Here is a 24,050-nt window from a genome sequence, read left to right as displayed (position 1 = left end):
AGATAAAAGCAATTTCTTATACACGTCTGAATCACACTGAATCCATCCCAATGCCGTGTAGTCAAATATTAGCAAATATTTAACTAAATTGAAATCCGAATTAATTAATAACAATTGTATCATCAAATCAAATTAGAGATAAAAAAAAAGAAAAGAAGCTATGGAAAAAAAGAGAGAACGTCTGCAGCAGTTTGTCAAATCTTCCTGAACAGGTGAGGCGCCGGTGGAGCAGAGAGGAAGACAGAAGAAGCGGGTGGAGGTAAGCAGTAAAAAACAGGATGGATACCGTTGTGGGGCAGAATGAGAGGCTCATAGCGAATGAGAAAAAGAGGGGAGAGAGAGAGAGAGAGAGAGAGACTGCATAGAGGGGTGAGACGTAAATAGGGTGTTCACGCACTAACAAGGTCCAAAGATCCAAACGCCGAAATCTCAACAAGTGGATGTGACGTCTAGTTTGTTAATCTGGACAAGCAAAGATGGGATCGAGCGGAGAACTCGGAGTGTGAATGTCGGACGTCTTACCGGTAGAAGGAGATGATAGATGGGGGACCTTCTGGGGAAAATCAAAATGCAAATGAGTCAATTAATGAGCATCATCAAGACAAGGGAGGGAGATGGGCAGTGGCAGAAGAGATGAATGTAGTAACCATGGGGACCTAAAGATCGTAGACAGAGCAATGTAAGTAATACTTGTTGGCAAAATATCCCATTTATATTCCCTAAGAATCTCAACCGGGCATCACTGCCACCTCCAAGTTTCCCTTTTCATTCCACACATACACACACACGCAACAAGAGAGTTTCTTTTGATACTTCTTTCCCACATTTGACCAAACGGCCAGAATGTCTGATGGAGTGAGGAGGTTTTGTCTGCTGGATGTCTGGGTCCCAGAAAAAGAGTTAAAGCAGACAATGAGAGACGGCGAGCCAGAAGAGAGAGAAAAGGGGGATTTACTGTATCACTGTACGTGTTAACAGCTGTATCGGTTGGTCTCAGTTCAGAGACGGGAAGGATTCCGACAGCTGGTGTGTGTGTGTCTGTCCGTGTGTGTGTGTGTGTGTGTGTGTGTGAGGGAGTGAGAGGGGAGTGGGGGGGGGGGGGGGGGGGGGGACTGGGTGTGGAGCCTTGACCAAGGGCAAAGGACCAGAGGGGAGTGGGGCGGCTGGAAATTCCCCCAGACTCTTTATGTCTATAAAACCAAAGACAAAAATAACAAAAAAAATGGTTAAAAACTCCCAACATGAATATCCACCAGAACCGCCTTCCTTTTTTGTGTTTCATCATTGAATCTCGGTTATATTCAAAACTCCACTTCTTCCGAATCAGCGGCACAACAAAGAAACCCTTAATAAAATGTATTCATTTCTTTGTTAAAAAACAATGTAATTCATTCACTAATTATTACGGTTCGTTTGGGTTGTTTAGTGTTTATAAAAGACACATTTGGATACTTTTCAGTGCGTAAAAGTTATGTGGACATAACATTTGCTTTTTTACAAACACATTCTGATAATGAGGCATTGTGTGTGCGCCTGCTACAACAATTATATTGACAAGACAGACCAAAAGACATTTGGTGAGATTAACCTGTAGTAAACATCACGGAAACAACATTAGGCAAATAAATTCAACGTTCAGTAAAACCTCATTTTAAAGCTGATTCACGTGACCAGACAGAGCGCCTGTTTACACACAAGAGAATAACACAATAGAGGCTCGATAAATTGTTCCATCAATTACTCAGTGTATCCTTACTTTTGACGTCTTTCTGATTGAATTACAACGGGTGTCCTTTGAAAAGACAGTCAATTTGAAAAAAAAGGAGTTAAACTCGATCTGGGGCTGTAAACAGTGTTTTTATAATTAATACAACACAGACGACGGGACCGACTAAATAAACAGACGGCAGGAGGGGGGGGGGGGGGGGGGGGGCTGTAGGGTGGGGAGGTGTGTGTGTGTGAGGGGGGGTGTATAGAGAAAGTATGCTGAACTACTCAGCAACAGCCACTCAAGTCGTGACGCGTTCACGGTGCTTCCTGCAGCGCTTTAACCCGGGTCCTAGAGACAGTATTTGAGCTTTCTATTCGCTACTTGGCGCTGTTGCTATGGGGGCTGTGCACGTCGAGCCGTGCACGCTGCACCGTGCATGAAGAACAGTTTGTGTGTGTGTGTGTGTGTGTGAGTGAGTTTAGGATTAGGGCAGAATGTGTCAGGAGCTGGGTGAAGCGCATGATGAAACGTGGTTTTATTTTGTTGTCACTTTTTGTTGTTGTTGTTGATTTCGCTGTTTGCGTTCTTTTTTTTTTTTACCTTATTAGTGTTCAACATTCAACAATAACTATGACAGAATAACATATTTACTGCCAGGCTGCGTGTGTCTGATACGGTGACCTTGATGAACTCTGTGGATTCAATCTTGTATTTCATCACATTATTTCGTTGGCCATGTCTGTAAATGTGACATTAAAGAACAAAGACTCTATAAATAGTAAAACCAACATCCCTATAGTTACTATTTTAATTATCAACCATCTAAACACCCATTAGTACATATGGTGAAACAAAGCTTCTACTGCGGTCATTATAAAGAGTACGTTTTTTGACAATGTTACCCATAGACTTCGATGGGTAATGCGAGTTAAATTGATCCATTGTTGCGAATTGTGCAATTTTAAATATAAAAATATCTACATAAACAGCAAACAGCACAGTTTCCCATTTCATGGGTGGGGTTAAATAAAATCATTATTGGTATTGTCAGTAGTTTATTCCTGTTAGATTCAACCTCGTATTTTAGGGATTTACAGGTTTTTAAAAAAGAGCCAAAAAATAAAAAAAATAATTAATGAAATACGAATAATAACACACCTGTCTGAGACAACAACATTGAAAGTTGCTTTCTCATTATTCCAACAGTCCTATGAAAAAAACATCTATGCAGAATTCCATCACAGCTGGTGAAACTGTAAGCGGAGCGCCGAAAGGGGAAAGCCCGCTGCAGGATCGCTGTCTCGCGGGGCGACAAAAGCCCACAGTGAGCCACATGTGTACATAATACTAGTCTGGTCTGCTGCATTCTACAAATACCGGACGGATGAAGGATCTGTGTCGTCCAGGGTCACAGCTGCTTCGGTACAGATGTGTCGTTTCAGGGGAGGACCGGTTATTCTTGTTTTGTTTTTTTTTTCTTGTTTGTTTTTACCTCGTGGGTTATGGAATGAAGGGTGTGTGTGTAACGTAATTCGACAAACTGAAGTCAAGTACCTGTAATCTAACGGCAGGTAAAAAAGAAGCGGGTGATAAAACAATTCATGTTTAAATAATATTTTTATGTAAAAAAAAAAAGCCGCTGAATGGATTTTAAATAAAATTCTTGAGAAAATCGATTGAACTTTTGTGTTCCGGAAACAAACAATTCTTCGACATTAGGTATCCATGCATATATGTATATTTTTAGATTTTAGTTAGAGCCAACACTGTTTAATAAAACATGTTCGGATTCTGCTGGTGTTATCCCCAGCTAGAAATTGGTTGCCAAGCATTGCATCATTCCTTTCATGTGACTCCCATACGCCCCAAATTCGTCCTGGCCGTCTTACGACTGCATCACAATTGCAGCTCGCACAAACTATACTGAAAACCAGCAGCAAAGACACCGCGAACCCCGCCCTAGTGCCACATTTAGGATAACCCCATTGGATGTCGTTAAGGGCAAAGATCTTAACTCCGCTATCCGGATAAGACAGTTGTTACGTCACTCACACACAGCCAAGCTAGGCTGTGGCGAAACTGCCTTCCCGTGCATAGTTCGGTTGGCCTCTCTCTCGATATAAACACCACCGGGAGTTTCCGAAAATTCACATTCAGCCCTGAAGACTGAACAATGGTTAACATGAGCTATCACAAATTTTTACTAAAATATCCACATTCGAGTTCGAGACAGTCGAGAAGGCGAGCGAATAAAAAAAAAAGGGTAAGTGGAGATTTTGTTTCCGAATACTTGTCAGTCGGTTTTTCAGTCTTTCGGGGGAGTAACTGCCAACGTTAAGTTACTTAACGTTAACCTGTGGTGATCCGATGTAACGTTACTGGAAATATAATTAAAACACAAAGCGTGTTTTTGGCAGTAATCCTAGTGTTATATTTTAGAATAACGGTTGTCTTAATCCATCTCCATTATGTGTTTTTTTGCCTCATGTCTGACAAGTTGTCAAGGCTCAAGCGGACTGCGAAGTTCTTCTAAAGAAGGATTTTGAGCGTTGTGACAGGCGTCTTAAATCGTTGTTGAATACGTACAATCTTATTTTTAGATCTAGTTTTATTTATAAATAGTTTTTTCATTTGAATTAAATAAGGTTCCTCCGCGTGACGTCTGGCCGTAATAGCCATCACTGGTGGGGCGTTCGACTCGAAACGGAACGGCTTTTTATTTCTGACAGCTAACGTTATCTTTGTTTTTGCCACTTTTAACCCGTTTATAGTGAGTATTTAGTATGATTGAATTGATGTTGTATTGTTTCCCGCAACACACCGTTTTTCCTCCCTCAACGGTTCCTTTTGTTTCGCCCAATCCTCCTGCTGGACTTTCATTTCCATGACGTAATTGTCTTGGCAGACAGCGGACATGTCGCCCACCTAAAGAAGAAAATACTACAATTTTGAATACAAAAATAATCCCTGAAGAAACATTTAATTGGTACGATTTACCAAACAAAGTCAAAATGCCTGTACGGTGGAAGTTTAACATTTGACAACAACACGAGATGATTAAAAAATAAAAATAAAAAATCTTCAACCCTTGGAATTTATTAATTAACCACCCTGCTCTATGTTTGGATTTTTAAAGTAAATATTTGAGATGACATATATCCGTATTTAAATTAAACTATTCAGTTCCAGACAGTCTATATTACACGCTTTAATTATTCGTCTTTTGTTTGGTAACTGTTGTTCTGGACATCTTTTTAAAGTCCTATTGAAGACCTGGAGGGATCGATAGATCAACTTGTCGGTTGTTTTTTTTTAACCACTTATCGATCCCAGGGTGTTTTGAGGACCGTAGAAAGCAGGGGGCGCAATAGAGAACATGTCGGTCTTTGTTTACAAGAAGAAGAGTTATGCCTTTTGTTACCTCCCATCCTTATTGATCATTTAAACAATCATTGAATATATTTGTTTTTAATCATTATTTTTAATTCTTCATCATTTTCTAAATCAGCCGTCTAATTTGAAGGCACTTTTTGTACCCTGACCAAGCGTGCTCTGTATTTGTGCAAATCATCACTTTGATTCTCAAACCTCAGCGACTTTCTGCCGTAAGAAACTATTAAAAAACTAACCTTTCAAATTCTTTTTCTTACAGAACTGTTGGGACAAGCTATCTCCAACAAATTGGCAGACTTGATAAGAGACTTTCCAAAGGTAAACTCTCACATCTGACACTGACTGCTGCATGCAGTGAAGTTGAGATTTAGATTTGATAAATTATTGGTTTATTAAAAACATTGGTTATACATTTTTTTTGTACACATATTTGGAATCTTAAAATTCCTTTTATCAGCAATCCCTCAACCCAGTAGTTGACTTGGTGTACTGGATGTTGGTGTAGTTTTTATTATGGTAAATAATTCTGCAGAGTCTTCCAGTAATAGTACACAGCTAATCACTGCATCCCAACAAGTGGCAGAGCAGTAAAGAGCATGTCTGTTCCCCCCCCTCCCCCTCCCCTCAGGTCCAGTGTGAACCGTGTGGCCGGGTACCTGTGTGTTGCGACTGACTGGCGAGATGACTGCCGAGTGGCTACACCTGCCCCCGCCATACCCCCCCGGCGTGGGGCCGTTGTGTGGTGCAGAGTTGGAGGCGTGGTATGAGGACCTGCAGGATATTCTGGGCTCCGACACGGGAGGGGCAAAACTCGCTCGTGCCCCCGTATGCACCGAGGTCAGTAGCTCGACGAATGAAAAGGCGATCACACCCATGATGAGTGTGAGTGTTTGTCGTCCATTGTGTTTGTTAATATTTCTTTTTTTACATGCAAAATAAACGTCACACATGGTTTCACATGGTTTGACGGTGTTGATGTTTACCCCTTTTTTTGTTGCGTTTTTGTAGAAGGAGCCGGAGTTTCTGGATGTTCTGGAGAGTTGTTCTCTGACGTGGCTGACGGACGGAGGCCAGACGTGGGGCGACGGTGTCCAGAGGACCAAAGAGGAGATCCACACCCAGCCTCTGCGTCACACCTCCTCCTCTTCCTCCTCTTCATCCTGCATGAGTCCAGCGGTTGCAGAAGAGCGGCGGACGGAGGCTGAGAGCAGGAGAAGGGGAGACGGCTTGACGGGAGGCAGCAGTGATCTGCTGCCTCCGGAGTTTTTCGAGTTGCTGAGCGAAGGAGGAGTGGGAATGGTGGATCCGAGTGGGGCGGTGATCAGCGGCGGCTATTATTACCACCACCAAGCTAATGTCCACCCTGCGTCTCCCTCAGCCAGCGAGGAGGAACTGCCCTGTGTCCCACATTCTCCATCCTGCTCCTCCTCAGCCTCCCAGTCGCCATCTCAAAATTGTTCCTCTCCCTCCTCGCCCGTCTCTTCACCCTCCGTCTACCCGTCCTCCTGCCTGGGAAAGCGCAACAGGACCACCAGCGAGAGGGACAGCAGTGCCTTGTCCCCATTTGCCTCCTCTACACAGCACAAATCCCCATCCTTGTCGTCGGCAAAAAAGAGTCGCAAAGAAAGAGAGCAGGACAACGAGAAGAAGGTACAGGAGCTGACGGAGCAGAACGAGCGCTTGAAAGCGGAGATTGACAGGCTGGGAGAAGAGGTACAGAGGACACGGAGAGCCCTGATAGAGAGACTAGTCAACACCAGGAAATGAATGAGGGAGAAGTGAAAGTAAGGAACGTTGAAAAGATGACAGGTCTTGAAAGAATTAGAAATAAGCAGAGGTGAGGGAAGATGTGATACGGTGGTCATGAAATGCCTCTCGGACAGGAAAGTACGGAAACCAAAGAATTCTTTCATAAGAGGACTTTTGAACACGGCTCTAGATGGCGAGAAATAGGAAAGCGATGAAAGTCAAGACAAGAAACCGAGAGGAAGGATTGCCACAGCAATGCGGCAAATAAAAAGACGCAGCATGTACCAAGTAAGGACGGACCACTCGAAGTGCAAATGATACCATGCTGGAGAGGAGTGTGTCATTTTAAGAATGCCTGACACGTTCCAGCAAATAGGATGGTAGAAATAACAGAAGCATTTGAGGATTGATTTGTATGTTGGACAGAAGGAAACTTGAGTGCTTTTCATGTCATTCATTCCTGCCATTTTTCAATAATTGTAACTCCTACGTTAAGGGCTGCAATTTGGCTAGCAGAGATTAATTTGCCCCAATTTGTAAAGAGGTGAAAAGCTCAGGAAAAGTCTGAAAGTGCCCAGTGCAGTGTGAGTATGAGAATTCATAATCTTTCTTACCTTTTTATAACCCATGGCTTGTGTATGAGTATTTATATAAAGTAAGTAGCTCCCGGCTCTACTTTCTAAGCTGACCTTTTCTATCAATATGGGAATTTGTGGAAGAATCACCACAAGATGTTCTACCTTGATTTACTATTTTTATAGAACATTGTAATATATACACAATTATACTGTAAAATGCAAACATATCCACTGTTATTTTCTCACTGCAGAAGTGTTAGTTGTAGAGTAATATGCATGGCTTTTATTATTGGCTTCAAATACATGTATATTACCATACCATTTATGTATCCTTCATTGTGATCCAAAATCAGCAATAAAAAAATATGTGGAATCTCTTGTGTCATGTGATGTTTATTTGTGAAAGATAACTGAGAACAGGAGAGTAAAGGCAATTTTCAGGTAATCGTAATCCCTTTATTTTCCAGATCCAATAAAAGGTATTTGTAGCAAATGGAAGAAAAAATTCCAAGAGATAAAAAAAATAAAGTACAACACACCTTTCAACACTAATACCGTATGCTGACTATCACAGGGGGAGTATAAAAATCAGTTCCTTATGGTGTGGGGATTTGGAAAAATCCCTCCTTTCTGTAGCTGTGTTCATTTGAGCCTCTGTGTTTTCATTTCCCCGCCGGCCCATCCAGCATTGCATTAGTCCTCAGAGCCAACACCACATTGTCTTCGATCCTGTCACGGCTTTGCCTCGAGGTAATACCCTCGCCTCCCTTTTTAGTGTACATCTTGTTCCCATTCGCCACAATAATACCTCAGACCATTCTACTCTCACTAACCCGCCTTCACTCTAATTTAGTCTCACTTCTTCTTGCCCTTCTGAGGTGCAGGCTCCGCGCTCTTCCCCTCAGCCACAGCCAGCTGTTTCTTAAGGTCCAACAGTTTGGCCACCTCCGCGGTGATCACGGCCTTCTCCGCCTTCTGGGCTTTGAGTGCTCGCACCTTTTCCCCCTGTCGTGAATAGAAATGTCAGGGTTTAATAGATTTGTTACTCATTCATTTAACTTTGAGCTTTTATAGACAAATCGCGGTTGACAGCTTGGCTTGGAAGTTAGAGAATCCAAAAAATTCTATTGCTGCATTTATTGTGAGCACAATGTAAAATTAAAAAAATTTGAGAATTCAATTTTGATAAATGGATTGCAAAATTTAAAAGGTCTGGATCTAACAACGATCTTTCTTTTGAAACTTAAAGCAAACATTTATTCCAGCAGGCTGTTGCGCGAGATCTATTTTTCGCGACTGTTTTTTGTTCCTTACGGAAGATGCCACCCGTTCCCTTTCTGTCGTATGGATTATTATAAAGACAAAATATGCCATTTGAACAACGCGATTGAAATTTATTTAGCTTATACTTCTGCGTGATTGATTCCAGGATTTAAGGACTGTGTTGCTAGTAAGCAGCCAGCTCACCTGCTCAGCCACAGCCTGCGTGAGCTGCTTGGCTTTTTCTGGGTCCGCTCCGTTCACCGAAGCCACCTCGGCGGCGGCGGCGGCTGCCGGCACGGCGGCGGGCGGAGCGCTGGCAGCACTCGGAGCGGTCATCTGAGGGCGCAAACAGACCAATGGAAATCATTTTGAATCGAAGGAGGTTTTGATGGTTAATATTTATGGATATTAATTTCCTTCATTTCAAACAATGACACTCGACACTCAAAATATGGACCAGTCACAAAGATTAAATGGACGGCAAATCACTCTGGACATACAGGAATGAGGGTAAAAATGAAGTAAAATAAATCCGAGCATGTTAGATGAGCGGCCAGTGTTAGTGAAGGCAGAAACAACCAGTGGGGAGGGACTCTTCAAACAAATACCACTCGATACCTTTTTTCTAGGTGGTTCATCTTCAGGCTAGAGGCAGGCGGTTGAGGAGAAGTTATTGAGAGGAATTATTTTATATCTATATGATGGATGTGTAATACATTAAACATTAATCGATGGGGAGACGGTCTGACAAAAGCCCCTGAATGGCAATGCATTTTCGAATATTTCTTTTTCAATTATTCATAAATAGTCAACCTATATTACTAGAAGACTTGTATGAACATGCACAGACCATTAGAGATCATAAACATCAAGTACCTGCTGTCCACCAAATCTCTTCTTCAAAGCCTCAATCTGGTCCACCTCCAGTTTCTGAAACAACGGACTGACCTGGCAATGCAAGAGGGAACAAAAAGTTAGACATTTAAAAAAAGAATATCTATAAATGTTGTTTAAAAGGTTTGCGATTGAAGATCAAGGCAAAGTCCATTGAAGCTAGAAATCTCAACCTGGAGACTTCGTGCTCGTCTTTGAACAACAAAGACCAGATCTCTGTACGAGAGATTTGCTTTGCTTTAGTTTCAATCACGACACTTTCAAATGCAGAGTTGTGTATCCCGTGTTAGTTTGACACGCAGCACCGGACCAGCACACGGTGGTCCGGTGCTGCTGGTCAAGAGACCTCAGTCACGCGTCTTGACAGGCTGCTGCAGACACTGGTCACCACAATTAGGCCTGAGGGGACAAGTGGCCTGAGAGAAACTTGCTATTCCAAGGCGTCATATATATATGTGTGTGTGTGTTCACATGATGTCCTCCAGGGTACTAGAATATTGACAGCCAGTTGCATCCTCATTGTATCACCCAGCGTCGACATGCAGGCGGTTCGACAGTCAGAGTGTACGAACCGTGCGTGTACTTCTCTTTCCAGGTCGTACTCACAGTGCCGATGCGGTGGCCGGCACTCAGGCAGCAGACAAAGGTGCCAGTGCCCTGCAACATGGTATTGACGCAGGACTGAGGGGCATTGAGTTGATCCCTGATGGTCTGGCTCACAGCCGGCATGTACGGCAGCAGCATCACCGACAGCAGGCAGGCGATGTTCACTGACACACCGGTGACCGTGCCCGCACGCTGCCTGAAGAGGCAATATCAAATTTTGAATTTACAAATCTGCAAAAACCAATCTGTCTGCTGTGTATGAATCCACAGCAATACAGGTTGTGCTAAACTGGTCAAAGCCTTCTCACTTCTCAGTCTCCCCTCCCTTGATCTTCTTCCAGGGTTCGTTGACCTGAATGTACTGGTTGCCATGGCGGGAGATGTTGAGGATGTGTCTCAGAGCATCGCGGATTCTGGTGGAAAATTTCATAGGAAAATTGATGACAGGGTGACACTGACAGAGTTATTACACGGAATTTACTTTAGTAAAAGTTTAAATATAGAGTTATCTACCAATATGTTTTCACTGAAAATGTACACTCATTTGAATCATTTTAAATGACTGATTTAATCTAATTAAAGAGTATAACTTTACTCCTTGAAAGCGATTTTAGAATGAACTGATATCCCAACATTAAACTTTTGTGAGTCTATGAGCCTTACTTGACTTTGTCCATTAGCTGGATGTATTGCTGCAGTTCCCAGCCCACCAGCGCCAGGAGCTTCTTATCTTCCTGCTGGAGCTCCATCGCAGGCACACTGCCCTCAAAGAACTTAGTGACGAACATGCCGGCTCTGCAGGTGAGGAGGAGGAAAGGAGTGAGGAAAAGGCCGCGAGAGAAAACAGTGAGAGAAAACTGAGCTGCCACATTGCTTGACTTGCTAATAGTTTATAAATTATACATTTTGTTGTCAGATGATATAAAGTCCTCAGCTAAAGGAAACGGCATTGAGCTTCATCAGCTCCTGCATTGCCTCGACACTGTAACAGTGTCTGTTGCGCAGTGATAAAAATTAAAAAGAGACTTTGGCGTGTGCATCAGGAAGATGTTGGTAGTGAGAGCGTTTGTCTTATCTGATGCAACAGACTGTTCTATATTTTACACATCTCTCAGCCCCCCCCCCTCCCCCCTGAGTACAGTGTGCCAGACCACTGTCAAATTTACAATGAAGTGATATTTTGATGTGTGAGCGTGAACTTTGTGTGACCTGCTTTCTTCATTTGATTTAGTCTTTTAATTGGTGAAACTAATTTACAAATACAAACCGAAGCCTTGAGATTTTTCATCCTAGGAGAATAAAGAGGGACATTGTTGCCGTTACAAGAACTGAGACATCGCAGTCAATAAAATCGTGTTTGCCGCAGGTAAAAGGAGGATTTACACGTCAGTTTGTCAAGCTGAAAGATTAGCTGGAACACCACAGCCCAGAAACGTTTAGGAATTAAAACAAAAAAAGCAGCCCCAAGATGGACACGCTGTCCCAAATGATGTAGTGATTTGGTAACTGGATCCAGGCAGGGACAGAAATGATTTTCTGAAGCACAATACTTTTTTTTTTTTTACCTCCAACACCTCAGGCTGGATGCAACCTACAAGATATTTTTGAACCAATTAGGCATCAACATTGCTGCCCGAGACCAATTTTAAAGATCAAGGTACTTTGGAAAAAAGCTGCAGAGAAAAATCTTTGATGTGGGATTTAACCCTGATCTTATAAAAATCATTTGAGGCAATGTAATTGGGGCTAAATTACACCATCCCAAACAAATTTAGAAAACTAGTCTCAAGTCTCCTGTAATAGTTATTGCTCTAACAGACTTTATTTTCTATTGAGTACAACAGTTTGAAAACTTACTAGTTAATTGGACTGGATGACAGCTGCGTTGCATATTTACTTTTTGAGTGAAACTTATTATCAACAAAATGTGAGCAACTTAAGGTGGATTGCCCCATTTTCTTTATTGCTAATACTGTCCTAGGAGAACAATTTAAATAGAAAAAGAATCGGAAACACGTCCGATTCTAGGAGGAAGTAGTATGAGGTGATTGGTGTTAATTGTTAGGCTCATTAGTGAAAGTCAAAGTCAGACCGAAATCTAAATGATACCACTAGCGAATCACATCTGGAACAAAGGTATGTGACCATCCACCTGTTGATAAAGTTGCCCAAGTTGTTGAGCAGCTCAGAGTTGTTCTTCAGAGCCATGTCGGCCCAGGAGAAGGCTGAATCCTGTCCCTCTGGGCGCACGTAGAGGAGGTAGAAGCGCCACACGTCGGGCGGGATGCCCGTGTCCATGGCCATGTCTCCAAACACACCCACGCCGCGGCTCTTGGAGAACTTTGTGTCTTCGTAATTCAGATACTCTGCGAGGGAGTTACAGCAAAAAATGACTCTCAAAGCTGAAACGGAACGTGGTGATTCATCACGTCTACGTCGGGTTAACTGCCCGACGGATACGATCCAGTGCTTACCAGTGGCAATGAGGTGGTTGACCAGAGTGTAGTTGTCCTGCGCTCCCAGTAGGGAGCAGGGAAACACCACACTGTGGAATGGCACGTTGTCTTTGGCCATGAAGTTGTACAGCTCCACCTAGTGGCAGACACGGAGCACTGGACTGTGAGGATGACATCATATTAGATCATCATGAGATCATCTAGTTCAAAGAGGACTTATCAGCTCTCCCCAACCCCCAGCTCTTTTTTTTTTCTCTCTACACACACACACACACACACACACACACACACACACACACACACACACACACACACACCCCCCCAAACTCCCACACACAATCCTGAGGTTTCAAATGGAGATTGGAGGAGAAAAATATTGAGGAAGATGTGTTTTTTATCTTTAGTGTAAATACAGAAATAAAACATTTGAATGTTAAAAGGAGTCCCCATGTAAATTAACACACTTGTTAATATGTGCGTGAGACGTTCTACGTAGACACAAAATGTCAAAAATTATATTAAGACGGTACCAAAGCTTTGCATTTCCTCCTTCACATTATACTGCTTGTACATGGCAGCGGCAATTACAAGACTGATTGTGCTTATTTTTCATAATCCGAGTGGTTTCGCCGTCATCGGTTTCTCAGTAAATTGATACTGTGCCAGAAATAACACTTAACGGAGTGCGCGAAGGACCAGATTGAGCAAAGAAAAAAGCGATCAGACCCATTCTGTGTTGCGAGCGGGACGCGGTCAGTGGCAAGCTTGTGCATCATTAGACGGCTCGGCTCGTAACTCCTGACGTGCGTGTTCAGATGGGAGGGGATGGAGGGGTGGGGATTGGTTACCTGACTCGGATTCTTCCACCACTTCTCCCATTGGTCAGTGTAGTTGGCGGTAATGGACAGATAACCAATGGGGGCGTCAAACCACACATAGAACACCTGCAGAAGCAGCAAGAGAGACGCTTTGCGTTAAAGAAATGAATTTAAATTTTACTACCATAAAACAATCCACAAGATGCGCGATGTAACTTCAGTAAGTTTCCCCCACGCAATAGTGTCTGGGGACATTTAGATGAGCACTAAGAAGAAGCAGCTAGTGTTACAACATGTTTCGACATGCAAGAACAGTCTCTTGATGAGCACGGCAGTATCGTCAGTCAATTCTGCATTTGTAGAGCTAATGACATTGTCATTTTGAATACTGAATTAGGAACCTGGTCTTATACATTAGGTGTTTTCATTCATTTTCTTTCAAGCAAATAATTTATCAGAGCGTTTGGGCTTCAATAAAAATAAAAAAAGTTGTGTGAATCTTTTCTACTATATAACACATTATTAACAAAAAATATGTTTTACTCTTGGTTACAATAGCAGACCTTCTCTTTAAAGTCGGGATGAGGTACTGGCGTTCCCCACCGCAGGTCCCTGGTGATGCAGCGAGGTTTGAGGCCATCTCTCAGCCAGGAGCGAGTGATCTGTTTGGCATTTGCTGTCCAGTCTCCTGTGCTGGTTGACTTGTCAAGCCACTGCTCCAACTGAGCCTCGAGCTGCATCAAAGACAGAGCGAGAACAAAAATGCTGACAATAACACGGAATGTCATCACGCCAAACCACAGCTGCGGAAATGAGTAACGTCGATTACGTAACCAAATGACAAGCAGGATAACATGCTGACTTTTTGTTCTCTCTAAACGGGCCCAAGACAAACAAGCATGGTCTAATCTGCATCATGGCCTAACGAGGTCATTACAAGGCAGTATGAAAGCATACCTTTGGCAGATCCAAGAAAAGATGTTTGGAGGAGCGTACAACGGGAGTCTGCCTGCAGACTTTACACTGGGGTTCCTGAAAGGGGACAACCGTCAATGCTCATCGTTTAACAACGCCATCGTTCTCATTTTCAGTTAAAAAGCAATAACCGGCATTGACTCATCGTGACTCTCCCCCTCTTTAGCGTCAACGTGCTCCTTCTTACTTACACTCAGCTCCACGGCGTTGATGAGCCGCCCACACTTGTCACACTGGTCACCGCGAGCTTCTGGGTAGCTGCAGTGGGGACAGATGCCCTCTACGAAGCGGTCGGCGAGGAAGCGCTTGCAGTTCTCACAGCGCAGCTGCTCCACGGTGTCTTCCAAAAGGAAACCATGCTGGTGGACTTTCCAGAAAATATTCTGGGCAATCCTGAAAGGATAAGAGAGGACAGATATAGTGTGAAGGGGGATGGAAGGAAAAATAAATTCTAGTTGAAAAGCCGTATGAATACACTAAAAATGTGTTGTGTGGGAATTCACTTGTCATTCAATGACAAACCCATTTTCCGTTCCCCACTTTTTGGATCAATATAGCAAGAAATATCAGCATTAGAAGAGACTATGTGTTATTGGTTTGTTGAAACTAAACATGAAGTAAAATGGTACGAAAAGCCCATGGTAATCTTTGGTGTTGGATTTTCAAATTTAAAATATAAGACCCGGAATCCAAAGTCCTTCTTTGAGTCCAAACAAAAGTTTTTAATCTCTGGGCTGTTTTTTTTTTTCCCCATGGAGAAAGGTTTGGGGGCACGTGTGATGTTATTTTTACTCATGAAAGCAAAGCCCATAAAACAAAACGAGTTTTAATCTTTGTAATCCTTTTCTATGTACAAGCTCAAGGATTAGAGTCTCATTTCAACTGACGACAAATGAAATACAAATAATTGATGAAACTAATCGTTAAGACTCATCACCCAAAACATATACATGTGCAAACAGACACCGTATCCATACAAACTCTGACAAGAATTCACACCAACCAACAATTTCTTAGGGCATCTTTCCAATCCTTTGAAACAATTAATTCCATATCAGTTATCCCTTTACGGTTATAAAATGAATAACGTTAGTCACTATTTTAAATTTATTTTGCCTTGATCGACACCGCCACTGCCAGTTAAGTAGTGAATAATCAATAATCTCTGGGATTAAGGAGGGACGAATTTAGGCTTGAAAGGGCTAGACATCCACACTAGTATCTACTGCAAGAATTTACTAATCTTAAGTGCAATCAAATGGAAACATGTTTGCTGCAAAGCCAAGCAGTATCAGAACCACATGTAACCATAGTTACCCAGGTTGCTCTGCATTATTACCGGGGAACTTTAGCTGTATTTTTATCTTTGTCGTTCAATTGTGAGTGTGATGAAAGAAATGCCCCGTCGTTATGATTTTCACATCAAAGCTAATCAAAGCATTCTTCCCTGCTTCCACTTACTCAGTCTGCTTTTCGGTAGTGGTTCTGCCAAAAAAGTCAAAGTCAATCTGGAACCACTTGTAGATGCTGGAGTGAATGGCATGGTACTTGTCGCAGATCTGCTGGGGGGTCAAACCTTCCTCTCTGGCCTTGTTCTCTGTTGCGGTGCCATACTCGTCTGTGCCACAGACATACAGCATGTTCCAGCCTCGCAGACGGCCGTATCTTAAAAGATAGAAAGATTGGGGAAAACAGAGCAAAGGAGTCCCAGAGAATAAGTGAGGGTGAGTGGGATAGAAAGCAGGATGAGTGGAAGAGGAAAATGAGAGATCGAATAACCAGTCAGTATAAATGAACAAGATTGTGAATGCTTTCCTGTAAAAAATGTTTTTACTCAAATCTCAAATTTTTTGAGATTTTGCGTCCTACCTGCTGAAGGCATCAGCGCTGAGGACGCAGCCAATGATGTTGCCCAGGTGGGGGACGTTGTTGACATAAGGCAAGGCGCTGGTCACAAGAAGGTTTCGCTTGCCCTGCTGTGGTAAACTGATTGGAAACAAATACGGGGTCAAAGGGCAGACACTTCCGGTCGAATAGGAGAAAAATGTTCCATATACCAGGCTACGAATGATGTAAGAACAAACCCCTCAATGTAAACAGAATATTGATTGTGAAGTTACTGTAATGTTTGATGTATGACAAGTGCTACAGAAGTGAGCCTTTAAAATTTAGAAAAGTCCAGCCTCTAGAGATTTGCCCTTTAAAATGTCATACATTTGGAAAGACGCTACGGGGAAATAGGGTAAAAGAAAATAACTAAGATAACCCCATAAAATTGCCCCAATTGATTAACTCTCCACTAGTGTGAAACAAGAAATTTGGTTGAAGCAAAAAAAACTCAAAACTGAAAACAGAGCACAGCATGAAACAAACGTTTTTGCCCTGTATTGTCTCACCTTGATATTTCCATCTTATAACTTCTCAAGAATGTTCTCTACAGCCTTAGATTTTAATTTCTTAAATTGTTGGGTCCGAGGTTATGTGATCCCCACATCAAATAGCATCCTTAACTGTCCAACGGCAACATCCACGCTCACTGGAAGCGGCCCTGAATAAGAGCATGCGCTTAGTTTGTAGAATAGGAACAGCCCTTTGCATCACTCACATGGGGTGCCGTCGGTCTGCAGCCAATGGAGAGGAGCTCAAACCTTGACTCCAGGTTAGAGCAGCTGCCTCCATCTCCTCGACGGACACCGCGCGCTCACTTTCCTCCTCCTAGACGAGCATTAAGATGCAGACGCCCATCAGCTTAACCAATTATTAATATCCCCAAATAAATATTACATTTTTAATTGTGAGGTTGAAATACATTTTGTTATTGTTTTGGTATAAATTGTACTTTGAGTAACTGCCATGACATTCAATTCATTCTCCCCGACTCAAGACTGAACTTGACAAAATTAACTCCATTTCAAGTATACGAGTCACTGTATCATATCCAAAATGTTTTTTTTGTTCAGTGTGTGGTTTGTAACATCTATATACATCTAAATGATTCTAAGGAGAGTTAAGGTTCACAAAACGATGTCTGTCAACAGAGTACTACGGGGCGACAAGAACCTCCAGTGTTTTAAAATTATACCACCAGCTACCACTTGATCTTTGACCACACCTCTGAACGCCCGAAGAGAAAGCGTTAAACAATCTGAGATAAGCACACCCTGCCATTTCCTCTGACAGGGACCAGTGAGCGCTGCTGCAGAACTTTGATGGACACCTGTTCATATCCTCACATGCTTACACAAGAAAAAGAGAACAAAGGGTAGAAAAAGTGATGAAACCTCTACATGCTCACATACAGCCAGGTTAACCGTCACACAGAGGTTGCATCTGCTTTACAGGAGAGCCCTGGTTGGTTTAAGAGGGGTGAATTAAAGCATTGCAGCACTATCAACGCCTTCATAATATGTGGGAAGGGATACGTGTGACGGGACATGTGTGTTGCAAGGCGTTGTTTGTGTTGGAGCATCCAGAGCTCCAAGAAAATAAAAAAGACGTTTTTGTTATAAACCTCACAGAGCGTACATGTTTCCTGAGGCCAATGCATGAGTGTAGTTAGTCACTTAAGCCTTTCAGATTCCTCTTCAGAAAGAATGCTTAAGGCCTGATCGTGATTCCAATGATCTGATACCTCAGCAGGGTTGCCGTTGCATGGCTGCGTGTCTCTGCACGGGCTGCTCTGAAGGGCAGGCTGCCTCTGCATGAAGCTCTTCATGCCCTGCAGGCCTTTTCCCTGCAGCACTTTCTGAGCAGCAGACTGGCAACTGTGCATGACAGCCCCGCGGTCAAACCAAGCCTTTACAGACGCGTGCTCGCCTGAAAAATGCATTTAAAAAAAGGCAGAGAAATGGTGGGGGAAGAGATATTAGGGAATTAAGAAAAAGGAAGAGCAAAGGGAAGCAATACGGACCATTAAAACACAAGGAAGACAACATTATAAAGAAAGATAAAGCAAACTTTAAGGTTTATTAATACTTACCCAATGCTAGTGAAGAGTCAGACAAAATGGGATACAGCGCAGCCCACAAAACAACATCAGCAACCGAAACTGCATCCTGAAACACATCGTTTCATTAAGTAATTAAACAATATTCCTTATATCAATTGTCCAAAACAAAATGCCCTTTTCATCACGATGTGAAGCATGCTTGGATCTCACACAGTATCGAGTATCTTCACCGGTGTGACGGCTTCAGTGTGTTTGCCATCCCAATCACCAAGAGTCTCAACAAAACAAATCTTCTGTACACATGAAATACACGACAGATGCAGATGACTTGTTGCTTCAGGGGCTTCAAATACCACAGAGAGCTGATCCCCCCCCCCCGACCCCACCCACGCTCAGGCACATTTACAACATGAGGGTGCTCCTCCCCGGATGAATCTTTTTAATTTAAAAATGCGTCACTAGCTCAGCATCAGCAGCATTTGGTAGCGCATTAGTTAAAGAGGAGATGATGATGCTGTACCCCGGTTAAATACGGCGTGTTCCCTTTGCTCAAGCTTTGCTCCATGTAGTTTAGAGACCCTTGGAGGACCTTGGACACCTCTGAACCTTTCCCCTGCAGTACTGCCATGTGAAGAGACTGTAGCAGTGCAGGCTGCACAAAGAAAAAAGAACAGAAATTGAATGACATTAGATCAAGCAGTAAACCAAAGAAGCATGACTGAGGTTAAACAATTCATTTTCTTAAAGCCTACAGAGCATGCCGATAGATTTCTCCAGTACATTGTTCTTTTGAAAGCATGAGCTTTAATCATTTAGCTGCATGGATTTATGTCCCCGTTGGCAAGACATTGAGGAGCGGTAAGAGGATTCTACTAAAGAGAACAGACAAATACATGAACCGAAAATAGTTTGCATTTCAAAGAGGTTTAATGTTTTATACAACAGATTACAAAGGAAACTGAAAGGTCCGTTTTATGTAGAGCTTACCTGAAGATCTGTGGCCTCCCATTCCAGCCACCGATTGCAAAGCTCACTGCAGGCTTGTCCACTTACTTCAAACAGGTATCTAAGGAGATCCAAAACAGAGAAGGAAGTCCCGTCAAACTGTTTCATCTCGTTTAGTGTTTTTTGTACCAAACAAACAAACCTTAAATAAGGACTTAATTACAATGTGCTGCCAAATGTTTATATATAGTTTGAAAATGATTTCATGGCAATAACGTTTGGAGGGATGAATTTTACCAATTTAGTTTCTATCAATCAAAGTATAGTTGCTATATTTCCAAATTAAAAACGCTGCTAAAGCAAACGGATTCATTACAATTCATAATATATGAACATGGATACATACAACTGGTGTAACTGGTAAATGGACTCGTACAGCACCCTTCTAGCCTTCTACCATTTAAGATGTTGCACATCTAAACATTATACCGTGGTAATGATTAGCAACTTCCACATGCATGCCAGCTCAGCATTAATACTGTATTTGACCAAGGATGAGGGGCAGCAGTCTACTGACCGGCAGATGGCATTAGGACTGAAAAGGTGCAGACCGCTGGTCAGGAGCAGCGCCGGCAAGGCTGGACGGCTGAGGAAAGGCACCACTCTCTCTGGAAATACAAATAAATAACATTTACTCAAACAACACCTAATAATTAACACACAACAGCGGAGAATATTGTTATGCAGATTAGCATGAATCTACTAGTTATAGACTAGTTTAATGAGATTCTTGAGGTGGTGCAGTCATGTTGTAAAAACATCTTTCTAACAAAAGGAAACTATATAAATTGACCAGTTATTTTATACTTTAGGACTTGGGGTGGGCTGTTATAACACAACGGTGCTCTACTACCGTGCCCCAATAAGAATGTCACCCTTCTATAAAAGTCAGTTACAAATGTATCATATTTACTTCATTCAGTTGATTTATTCGATTCTATTTTACTTGATTTTTAGTATTTTACCCATTTGTTATTATTCCTTTGAGTACATACGTATTGGTATGCTGTGAGCGTTTGCATCTGTGCGTAGGTGCCTATGTGCGTTTGATCATGCATCATACACGCTAAACTATTAGTACCGTTATTTATATTATCATGTGACTTCCTTTCTGAGATTGCTGGTCTATAATCCAATTTGTTGGAAATGTAAAAAAAATGTAAATGCATTAGATCCAACTTATTTTACCCCTTTTGTTCCTATATATGAATCCAACGCTCCATCTTAAAGTCAAACTAATAACACAAGATTCACCAAATGATTTGTGGAAAATACTGTGACCAACTTTTCAGCCTCGATACTAATTACTTGAATCACGTACAAAGAACATAATGGACTTTTAAAGGCCATGGATTTGATCTTCTCTGTGTGTAATTTATCACTAGAACAATTCTGATGATCAAAGGATTATCTTAATTTATCTTGTTACATTTTTACTAGTTTCGTCACTTCAATTTGATATGGCCGTTTTAGATTTCAATACAGCATGAAATATATATATATTTTTTTTTAAAGATATATTTACCCAAATAAATGTGCAATATTTAAGACTTTGTAATCAATAAATTGTTAAATAACAAAGAACAGATAATCTGAGGTAATCTCAGTGAGCTATTCAATTAATGTTTTCCATAAATAGGGACTTATATTTAACAATGTACTTCTACACCAATGTTCGTATACATTAAGTGTCTCTTAGTACATTTCATTCATATAGCGAGGCTGGGTGCCAGATGGTCTTGGTTAATCACCTCAGTGATCCTGTTCCCACAGACACACATCGCTCACATGCCTGACACAATCACAACATAAGCCCAAAGCCGGGCTGCATTACCATTTAATCAATGTAATGCCTCTACACACCAGCATCCACGTGATGTCCACGAGAGACAAAGCATGTGGTCAGAAATCACAGTGGTAATAGAAGTGTAACAGTTGAAAAGACGCCTTGCATTAAGAGCCTCTCTTTGGAAATAAATGTTCAACTGTGGGTGAGAAATGAGTCACATGGCCGTTATTGGACCCCATTAAAGATCAACATTTCAGTCTTTCCTGATGGAATAATACCAAAAATATTTTTTAAATAGGGTTGAATGAAAACCTACACCTGCACAGACATACTTCCACTTCTAATTTGTTCACTCCCTCAGTGTGCATGTATGGTATAGTTATATATAAAAGTTACCATACAGATTTTAAATTAGTAATAAGAAATGTAATAATTTATTTAAAATGAGAACTGGATACAGAGTTGGAGGCAGCGCCTCATTCATTCCTACGAATGTTGCTCTTTGGCTCATCACGGGAAAATAGTTCAGCTTCAGAGTTTAAAAATACCCAGATCCTCCGAGGATCATCTGCATAAATGGGCCAATGGAGCAAGTGCACTAGATTTCCCATTAATCCCGCCTCCCAGCACTTGGCCCAGCTTTAGTCTCAGGCTCCTTTACGTAGATGGAGCTGGGAAATATCTCTGAATTCAGCTATTAGTGGACTTACAACTTTTAAGACCCAATGATTTAAATAAGATATAGTTAGGTAATTTTAAGGGATTGTATTTACCGCTTATTCAATATTTCCCAACGTGATTCTCTGGGGAAAAGCATTTTTGGATCGAACAGAAACACGCGTTACACAGTATACGGCAGACCGCAGGAAGATCCGGACCATTCTGCGGCAACCCAGCTCCTTTTGTAGGAATGAATTGGCCACCACCTCCAAGTCAGTACTCACTTCTCTTTTAACACATCCATAGTAGTGCTCTTCCTCGGGCTCAGGAAAGCTTCTCCAAGGATGAACTTTAGGGCTACTTGAGCTTTGGTGGCTGTGTGGCGCGATGCTGCTCAAAGGCTTGTTGGTTTCCTTCCATTTGATCGTTCACTTTTGTAAAGTTTCCAGTGTGGAACTTGACAAAATAGTCACTCTGTATTGAAGCGAGTCATTCGTCACGTTAAAGCCAACCAAGCTTGTTTTTCCGAAACCAAACTAAGTGTTTTTTTAAGCCTAAACCCAACTTCCTGTCAAGGACGGAAGTCTATTTTCCGAGGCACTTTGCAATTGGGTCGCGCGTACCCACATTTTGATGTGACTTTTGCCACTGGTGGGTTTTCAGTTTAACGACTCGCGATGGAAGAAGCAGCCGACTCACCAGCAACCGCCACTACCGACAAACAGAGCGGGAAAACCGTGTGGGCCCAGACATGCTTGAAGATGTATTTTGACAAAACCAGAAGTACTGATTGGTTGCAACAGTGGAAAGACTAACAGCTTGAGGACGACTTTGTTTAATTTCATTTGAAGGAAAGGCCTGATCGATCATTTGTTTTCGAGGCAACAAGCCAGTCTTGGTTTGGTGCAGGAGAGACAGTTGGGGAAAGGACGTGCATGGTTGTGTTAGGTGTGATGAAAACATCGTAATGGACATGTCCATTACGTTGGACATGTAACATGGTAACGTTAGTCAGAAGTAGAATGAATAACTGTTATTCCGCAGGTTTTTTCATTCGTGTAATAAACTATAAATGACGAACATCCGTCTCGTGGTACTGGTTAATAAACGAGGTGCAGTGTGACCCGGGACTGTTCCAGAGATGACGGGTTGTTTACTGAACAGGTAGGATTTCCACGCCTATTGGCGCTGTTAGACAAAAGAACAGTATTTAAATAAACAAACAAAAGCAGTGGTGTACAGTAAGCGAGCGTTCTAGCTGATTCTCAGGCGCAGGGAGAAAAAGTCAATCTTGACAGTTAACGTTAGCTTACTAAATTAGCTAACGTTACTTGAACAGGACTGCAGCTAACGGTAGCTTTCTATTGCCGATAGAACCATCAGTTACATAACACATAATACACGAACTTGAACAGACCCACTCAACAACATAACTACATTCAGTGAAATGAAAAGCTAACCATGCTTTCTTACCTTCGTGGTTGACATTCTGGACGTCACAATGAACTCCGGTCACTTCTAGTGCGGCTAACACCTTGAGGCAGTGCGGGTTGCCTTCACTGACGAAGAGCTTCATCTAGCCGTTGGAAACTGTTCCGCTATGTGTGGCCCAATATGACTTTAAAAGTGTATTTATTTTACTTTACAACAAGACGACGAGCAGCTGTTTGTAACTTTACCGGCGAGTGTGGTCCACACGCTGATGCAAGAAGTGTTGTCACTTTTACAAATGGCGAAAATGTAGTTTGTGGTCCGCGTCTGTGTCGTTCATAAAATTATAGCCGTCCATCAAACGCACTACAACTCCCACAAGCCACTTCAAAGCACGTAAATTTCGTCATGAACAAGATCTGCCTGTTTTTTACTCCACCGTAGCCCCGCCGGGCGGGATATGAGCGCCGTGCTGTCCATTGCAAACCGGGGGACGCTGTGTAGTTAAATAAGCGCCCAAGTGCACGGCCTGTAATGTTATTGGTTCTCTGTAAAATAATATCGTTCCCTTGTAGCCAATCTTTAACCACCGAACCCAGACAGGGAAAGCTATTTCTTATCCGCTTAAAGCGCCAGGAGGACGTATCACCACGGGCAGTACCGGCCAACTTAATGCCAACGCATTACTGTAAATATGCAAAAGTGCACGGCGGAATTCTCCTCTTTGCTGCCGTTTAGCTAATTTATGTAAAGTTATTAATATTTGTATTTCT

At 42.2% G+C, this 24,050-nt stretch overlaps 3 protein-coding genes across 26 annotated transcripts in view; 2 read left to right on the top strand and 1 right to left on the bottom strand.

Annotated features, from left to right (window-relative positions):
- The first annotated feature begins 3,513 nt into the window (after window positions 1-3,513).
- On the top strand, window positions 3,514-7,804 carry ddit3 (DNA-damage-inducible transcript 3). 2 transcript variants are annotated; one of them, XM_040202645.2, is made up of 4 exons: window positions 3,514-3,974; window positions 5,364-5,422; window positions 5,733-5,941; window positions 6,113-7,804. In XM_040202645.2, exons 3-4 carry the CDS (start codon window positions 5,786-5,788, stop codon window positions 6,869-6,871), a joined length of 915 nt encoding a protein of 304 aa, XP_040058579.1. In that variant the 5' UTR covers window positions 3,514-3,974; window positions 5,364-5,422; window positions 5,733-5,785; the 3' UTR covers window positions 6,872-7,804. The 2 variants fall into 2 exon arrangements, with proteins under 2 accessions (XP_040058579.1, XP_077947937.1); XM_078091811.1 differs by lacking the exon at window positions 3,514-3,974 and having other exon boundaries at window positions 5,363-5,422.
- Window positions 7,805-7,808: 4 nt separating this feature from the next.
- mars1 (methionyl-tRNA synthetase 1) lies at window positions 7,809-23,850 on the bottom strand. 2 transcript variants are annotated; one of them, XM_078091809.1, is made up of 22 exons: window positions 23,320-23,789; window positions 19,915-20,005; window positions 19,380-19,458; window positions 18,913-19,044; window positions 18,423-18,498; window positions 18,075-18,259; window positions 17,049-17,158; window positions 16,313-16,429; window positions 15,905-16,108; window positions 14,635-14,836; window positions 14,426-14,500; window positions 14,032-14,202; window positions 13,499-13,594; window positions 12,669-12,786; window positions 12,347-12,560; window positions 10,858-10,989; window positions 10,503-10,607; window positions 10,195-10,390; window positions 9,571-9,642; window positions 9,313-9,339; window positions 8,899-9,030; window positions 7,809-8,436 (listed from the first exon to the last, which is right to left on the bottom strand). In XM_078091809.1, the coding sequence occupies exons 1-22, from the start codon at window positions 23,420-23,422 to the stop codon at window positions 8,287-8,289; spliced, it is 2,787 nt and encodes a 928-aa protein (XP_077947935.1). In that variant the 5' UTR covers window positions 23,423-23,789; the 3' UTR covers window positions 7,809-8,286. The 2 variants fall into 2 exon arrangements, with proteins under 2 accessions (XP_077947935.1, XP_077947936.1); XM_078091810.1 differs by lacking the exon at window positions 9,313-9,339 and having other exon boundaries at window positions 7,866-8,436; window positions 23,320-23,850.
- arhgap9 (Rho GTPase activating protein 9) overlaps window positions 23,831-24,050 on the top strand; it is a 32,879-nt gene continuing 32,659 nt past the window's right edge. For all 22 annotated transcript variants that reach the window (XM_078091801.1, XM_078091797.1, XM_078091788.1 and 19 more), the window contains exon 1: window positions 23,831-23,965. The gene's annotated coding sequence lies outside the window, so the exon portion shown is untranslated. The remainder of the gene's footprint in view (window positions 23,966-24,050) is intronic.

This window comes from Gasterosteus aculeatus, chromosome 17, assembly GCF_964276395.1.
Source record: "Gasterosteus aculeatus chromosome 17, fGasAcu3.hap1.1, whole genome shotgun sequence".
Classification (NCBI taxonomy): Eukaryota; Metazoa; Chordata; class Actinopteri; order Perciformes; family Gasterosteidae; genus Gasterosteus; species Gasterosteus aculeatus.
Note: the sequence above shows the minus strand (reverse complement) of the source record. Positions and strands in the feature narration are given on the sequence as shown.